The 7,487-nt window shown below is 41.7% G+C and overlaps 1 protein-coding gene across 1 annotated transcript; it reads left to right on the top strand.

Annotated features, from left to right (window-relative positions):
- The first annotated feature begins 1,607 nt into the window (after nucleotides 1–1,607).
- On the top strand, nucleotides 1,608–2,827 carry LOC103661886 (nitric oxide synthase-interacting protein-like). The gene has a single exon (XM_008689553.2). It carries the CDS (start codon nucleotides 2,363–2,365, stop codon nucleotides 2,690–2,692), a length of 330 nt encoding a protein of 109 aa, XP_008687775.1. The 5' UTR covers nucleotides 1,608–2,362; the 3' UTR covers nucleotides 2,693–2,827.
- The last annotated feature ends 4,660 nt before the right edge of the window (nucleotides 2,828–7,487 follow it).

Raw genomic sequence — 7,487 nt, 5'->3', positions numbered from 1 at the left:
TTTTCAATAAAATATTAGCACAAAGCATCCAGAAATACTTTTCAAAGATAATATGTCATCACCATGTGAGATTTATCTGAAGGCTGCAAGATTAATTAAACATTCAAAAATCAATGTAATTTGGCATACTAATATACCAAATATGAGAATACAGGAAAAATCACAAGATAATCTCAACAGATACAGAAAAATCATTTGAAAAAAAATACATTCTCATAGAGAATAATGAAATTCCTTAGCAAACAGGAATAGATAGGACTTCTTCAATCTTGTAAAGGACCTCTATGACAATCTACAACATCATACAAAATGGTATAAGGGAGGGAAATAATTTTCCCTCTATTCTTCTGAGTTCTTGTCTGAGACACCTGTAAAAAAAGGCAGATTATCAAGAGAAAAACAGAAGTTTATCAACATGTATACATGGGAGATACTTAAGGAAAAATAAGCAGCTCTCTGAGGTGTCTCAAAATTTAGATTTATATACCATCTTAATAAGCAAAAAGGAGGAGGGATATAGGCCTATTAGGGGGATGTAAATGATTTTTAGGAAAGGTGGATGGGCCCTCAGAAGAATAGATGGTAGGATGACAGTTTTCGTCAGAGTTTATCTGCATGTGGTGTTGACCTAGTCTCCTCTCCTGTTATAAGACTCCATCTTTCCTGGTTGAAGAAACTCCCCAAAGACAGCATTTATGTCAACTGAGTTCCTTTTGGAGGATTTGTCTTTAGGCAGATAAGGGGAGTTCAGAGAAAACAAGGAGTACATGATACTAGGAGTATGATCATATATGCAACAAGGAGTTGCATGTGCTGTTTTTCAAGTGTCTACAGCTCAAAATAAACAATCAAAGGGGCATATTCTGCTACCCTTCAAAATCCTTTCCTCCAAAGCCAGGGCAAGTATATTGAAGTACACTTGTCTTCAAATTGTACTGGAGATCTTAATAGGGTAAGGCAAGGAAAATAAGTGAAAGGCATTAAGATTAGAAAATAGAATACAGCTATGATTATTCACAGATGACATGATGATGTACATAAGGAGCCCATAAACCAACCACTACAAATAAGTGAACCTTGCATGATACGAGCTCAATATACAAAAGTCTATTGTACCTCTACATTATAGGTGTAAATAATTAGAATAAAATTTAAAAATAATACCATTAATATGGATATTAAGAATTTAATTTAGGAATAAATTTTAACAAGTGTAAGATCTGTATGCTAAAACTACAAAGAATTGCAGAAAGAAATTTTTTAAAGCTCTGAATACATGGACATATATAACATGTTTATGGGTTGGAAGGCAATGTTTTTAATAGGTCAATTTTCCCCCAAATCTATAGCTCGACACAATCGCAAACTTAATCCCAGCAGCTTCTTCGTAAGTACTAGCAACCTCATTCTAAAATTTATATGGAGATGCCAAGGTCAGCCAAACCAATCTTGAAAAAGTAAGTTCTCTGATCTCAAGACTCATCATAATCTACAGTATTTAAGACAGAGTGGTACTGGTGTAAAAACAGAGTTCAGAAATAGACTCACATATTCAAAAATAATTTTCAACAATGGCACCAAAGCAATTCATTAAAAAAAAAGTCTTTTCAACAAATGAAGTTGAAATAACTGAAAAAACACCGGAAAACATGAACCTTGACTCCTACTTTTCACTAGTACACAAATATTAATTTGAAGTAGCTCATCTACGTAAACATAAAGCCATAAAGTTCCTGAAAGAAAACACAGTGTAGACACCGTTGAAGAAGCAACGGAGGTATGAGGAGTCCTTTGTGGGGAACACACAGTACGGCAGGAACTGCAGGGTGGGGACTGCTTACACCTACCATGAGAAGGCGGCCCCAGCGGCCCCAGCTGAGGGACCCAGGACACTCCACTGAGCCGGCATGCCCTCAAGGACCTCGGCGGCTCCTGCCTCTCTGCGTAGCCCTGCCACGACCGGCCGTCACCCCAGATAGCTACCTGTGTGAGCGCGAGGCAGTCCTGGGGTACACTTCACACCAGAAGGATTTCGCCCGGCAGCCGAAGGCCTCTGAGAAGTAGCAGGGTGCCCGACGTGAGGGGCAGAAAGAGCAGCAGCGGCTGCGGCGCAGAAGACGCAGGGCTTCCTGAAGAAGGAGGCAACCATCATGTGCCAGCTCAACTTTTCACGTCCAGGCCGCCTGGGGGGATAGGCCCAGAGGATGCCTGGCCCGGAGCCACTGCATGCCCGTAGGCAAGCAGAAAAACAAAGCACTGATGAGCTTCTGGATCCTGTCACTGACACCCCCAAACCAAGGCCACCAAGCTAGAGAAGCCCTCACGCACGGCGACAGGCCCCAGGTCAGGAGATCCACTGCGCATGTCGGACCTGACGCGCATGCGCTCCACGCTGTTCGTCAGCCCCTTGGACCACGTGGGGTTCGTCAGGCGCAGTAAGCGAGGCGTGCTTGCGCTGGGCAGCGAAAGCCCGAGAGGTCCATGCCTCACGCCCTTGTTCTGGCCTTCGGGGCCCGGGGTCACCGGGGGATATGAGCAGAAGCTGATTCCGCAGGACATGGCAGACCCCGTGAATAGAGAGAAGCTCCTGGACCACGCACGATATCAGTGCGCTGCAGCAAGTGGCACAGGCTTCCCGGGCTCTGGAGTGTCACTGCAGGTGGAGAAGTCGAGGCTGGTGATAGAGGCCTAGTGTGTGGGACACCAAATAAACGGGTCTGGACGTGGAAGAAAAAAAATTAAAAGAAAACGGCATTTGTGCAGGCCCTTTGGGTAGGTAAAGATTTCTTAGGCTATCAAAAACAGGAACCATAAAAGGAAAAAAAAAAAAAAAGACAATTGGACTTAATCAAATTAAAATATATATTTTTTAGAAAAAGAACCTAATAAAAATTATACAAAAATTGAAACATTGCACAAAACAATGTGAACATGTCTATAAGCATAAGAAAAGAGGCTCAGGAGCCTCTGAACCCTTCAGTTTGTTTCCCAGAGTCCATAGTCTCTCGTGGTACAGAGGGGAGGCCGGTGGGGGTATTGGGATAGGCCGGTGATGGGTATTAATATGCACATATTGCATGGAGCACTGGGTGTTATATGCGAACAATGAATCATGTTCATCACTACATCAAAAACTAAGGATGTACTGTATGGTGACTCACATAACATAATAAAAAAAAAAGAGGCTCAGAATTATCAGTTACCATGAAGATGTTGAGGTGGTACTACCCACACCAGAAGGGCAAAAGAAAGAAACAAAAACCTGGCCAAGACAGAAGTTGATAGGATGGAGAGAGAGCAAATGGAATCCTCATACACTGCCTGCCAGAGTGTGAAATAACACAACCACTGGGAAATTTTTGGCAATTTGCAAAAAAAGTGACATATCTACCCTGCAGCCCAGAAATTCCACTCTTGCATATTTTTTCAAAAGAGAGACACATCCCTGAAAAGACTTGTAGAAGAATGGTCCTAGCAGCTTTATTCATAATGGCCCCAAATTAGAAAACACCTGAATGAATATCAAGTAATAGGTTTCACGTGGAATTCTACTCAGCAATGAAAAGGCATGAACTACTAACACAACGTAGATGAATCTCAAACGCGTTATGCCACATGTAAGAAACCAGGCTGAAAAAAAAAAAGAGTCCATGTTTGATTCAATTTATAAAACATATTAGATCAGGCAAGACTAAGGTATATTGTTAGCACAGACACTGACTCGAGTGAGTAAATCGAATGCAAAGACTGGCGAAGAAACTTTCCAGGGTGGAAATGTTTTAGTCTTCATAGCATAGTGGCTGTGCAGGTGTATACATGTGGCAAAATTCACTGGTACAAGATGGGTGCATCTTATTATATTTCAATTAGACCCTTAAACATATTTATAAGAGTTAAATTACTAAAAACTGTTGCTTGTGCCATATTCTCTGTCTTGCAACATAAATGCAGTCAGTGCCTTGAGAAGAATAGGATGCTGCCCTCTGAAGTGCAAAGATATTTTGTGTTCAAAGAAGAAGACAGTGTCTCCTGCACACTCACATGCTACACTTTTTTTTTTTTTTTTAGGATTTACATATTTATTTTAGAGAAAGAGAGAACCCGGGGTAGGGGAGGGGCAGAGGGCAAAGGAGAGAGACTTTTTTTTTTAAAGATTTTATTTATTTATTTGACAGATTGAGAGAGCACATGAGAGAGAGAGTGTGTGTGTATGCACAGGCCAGGGATGAGAGGTACAGCAGAGGGAGAGAGAGGGGCAGACTCCCGGCCGAGCGAGCCGGACTCAGGGCTACATCCCAGGATGCTGGGATCATGACCTGAGCTGAAGGCAGATGCTTAACCAACTGAGTCACCCAGGTGCCCCCACATGCTACACTTCTATCACATGTACTTTTGTCATTCAACAGCTCAGCTCCACAGTCACTCCGATTTGCTGTATTTATCATCCATCTCCCAAAAAAGGCAAATCTCTGCTGAGAGACTTTCCCTGATGTCACAAAAACCAAAGCCAAAGCCTGAAACACATACCTGATCTCTCCCCTTCTATTAGCCCTTTTTCTTTCCTCTACATGTTACAAGTTAACCCTTAGGATGCTGCATTCTTGCTGCTGTTATAATTCTAGGTGGCTATAAGGACACTCAGGGATTTCTGTACCAACTCTGCATTCCATGACAAGTTGGAAAATAATTCTTTAAATGAGTAGATAAATACAAATAATAAATAGCATCCTTCCAAAAACAAGAATATTGGGTTACAAATTTTTAATACAGGGCATGATCTTTTATTGGCAATGACCTAATTCCTGAATATATGTCATCTCTAAACTTTCTTTCTACAACCAAGTATCAATTACGGAGGACGGATCTAAATCATGATGATTTTCAAGTTTTATGTTTTGATCATTAATATTCCCTAGAGATAACAATGTTTCTGCAAACTCCCAGCCTACCTTTTTTACACTTCATTTTCTGTCAAAAACGCTTTTCCATATGATAAAATAAGTCCATTATTATTTTAAAGGTCAATCGTTGATCATTTATGGCAAATACAGTTATCATCAGCTGTTTTCACACAAGCAATGGACCAAGCGGAATGAATTCAAGGATAGGAATCAGGCAACCGAGTTCCTAGTGTTGCCTGCATCATGCAGTAATGATTTAGGGCCAGGTTACAACCTATTTGAATCTCAGACTCTACAAATGTAACATGAAGGAATACTAAATGTTCTCAGAGTCCTCCCCTCTCACCTAGTAAAAACCTTTGGTAACCATGTAAACCCTGGAAGGGAATTATTTCATTTCAACTCTTATAGCTGGGAGGTCTTCCAAGGGCTTGGATGGCATGGGGTGGAGCGGAACACAGGGATGGCTGGAGGTGGGGATGGAGGTGGCAGAGCAGCTCTGTGTTGTTCCTGGCCCTGCTGGCTTATCACCGCTGTCGCTCTGTGAGAGGAGGGATCTATTTGCCGCCTCTTGTATTCCCACAGTTAAACCAGTGCCTGGCACTGGGTAGGTGCTCAATACATATCCAAATGAACTGTAATTCATTAAATATGTATCTAAATAGGGCGGTAAGCTAGTCAGTGAGGGCAGGCACCATATCTGTCCTGTTCGCTCCTGTACACGGATGCCGGGAATATGCATGGTGTATAGCCGGTGCTCGATGAACACGAGTGTGGAAAATAAATGAAAACATTATCGTTCTCACAGAAGTGTTAGCCAGGGAGCAAGAGTTCAAAATGGTAGAATCTTCCTGAATGGTTTTAATATGCAGGTCAAGGGCAATCCCAACTATACCTAGCTTCTTGAACAGTCCTAGAGAACGTTTTTTAATTTCTCCTTTGGTAGAATCCCTGATGGGCATATCTAAGATCAGAAAGGCAGGGGCAGTGATGGATATGGCAGAAACACAAGCAGCACCGAAAACTCTCCACATGCTCCATAATAAACATGACTTGATCTTTGCTTAGCAGGTATGTTGGGTCCAGTAATGTAAAAGTTAGCCAGCAGAAGCCAGCAGTGAAGAGTGAGGATTACTCTCCCAAGGGTGGAACAGAACCGGAGAGACAAAATGACTGGCAGCTTTCTTCCTGATGAGAGTAAGCTCCTCTTGGAATCTTTGCCATTGGTTTCTAGCTAGTAACTTTTGCTTTTCAAGGTCCTGGCACCTTTTCTTTCAGAATGACTATGTTGCTGGGAGAACACAAGAACAAATGGCATTTCTAGCCCTGGGGTTCTAGTCCTAAGCTGCACTAGGCTAAACTCAAGTTCTTCAGCAACCCGGTTACTATTCTGAGCCTTGGTCTTCTGATCAAAGGAAGGAGTATGCAAGCTCGTATAACAATCTAGTATAAAAGAATAATCAGGTAGTTGGTACCAGTATGACCACCTGCTAAAATAAGCAAGATCCAACTATATGCTGCCTATGAGAAACCCACTTGAGATACTGACATATCTAAAAGGGTTAGAAGGTAAAAGTGGGCTCAAAGTAAAGAAAGAAAAAAGCAAACTTTAGGCAAAAGAAGAAATTTATGGGAGGTCTAACATAGCCTCAGGGACCTGCAAATCCAGGCACTCAGGAGCCGCTGGGGACTATTTTTACCTTCCTTTCTTCTGCTGCTATCTATACCTGTAGTTGTTATTAAATCTTTCTTCAATAGGCAAGGAACATGGATGTTGGCAGCTCTCACTTCCCACAGAATTGATTGCAGGCTTCTTACGTGCCAAACACACTTCTAAGCATTTTAGATGTATTCCCTAATTAAACTTCATAACAACCCTATCAGGTAAATACTATCATTGTCCTGATTTTACAGGCCAGGAAACTAAGAGATAGAAAGGTTAAATAATTCGCCCAAGGTAGTGCAGATAAAAGTAGTGAAACCGGGATTCCTAGCTTCATCCCCAGGGAGACACTAAATTTCTTTCTCTGGCTCCAGTTTGGAAAATCTTGGAACAGGACTCTGCCCTCGAGTGGGTCATGACTCTTATCCCTCTTCTCTTCCCCTCCCACTAAACCAATGTGCTTAGAGCAGAAGAAGGAGCATTTTCTAGAAAGGAAAGGAGAGCTGGCTTACCAATCAGCACATGGCCACCACAGGGTTCTTTCAAAAGAGACCTTTTGAGATGTGCAGGTTCAGAGGGTGATGACCCCTGTCTCCTCGTAACCTGCTTCTTTTCAACACTAAGATTCATTATGTTTTAGAGATTCAACCTTTAGATATGTGAGAAAGAGAATATAGAAATAAAGATATATATATATATATATTTACATAGAATATATATGTTAACTAAACTTACAAAAAAGAAGCACTCTTTACATGCCATGCTAGATGAAGCCACTTTGTAGAAATTGGGATTTTGCCGTTTGCGAATCGGCCATCATCTGAGTCCTGTGGCATTGAGTCGTATTGTCACGGTATATTTGCCTATCGGTTCCCAGCTGAAAGAGGCACTAACTGCTTACATCAGTTAGGAAAAGATAAGAT

Source organism: Ursus maritimus, unplaced genomic scaffold (genome assembly GCF_017311325.1).
Source record: "Ursus maritimus isolate PB19 unplaced genomic scaffold, ASM1731132v1 scaffold_7, whole genome shotgun sequence".
Classification (NCBI taxonomy): domain Eukaryota; kingdom Metazoa; phylum Chordata; class Mammalia; order Carnivora; family Ursidae; genus Ursus; species Ursus maritimus.
The sequence above is the reverse complement of the archived record's forward strand: the minus strand, read 5'-3'. Positions and strand labels throughout refer to the sequence as shown.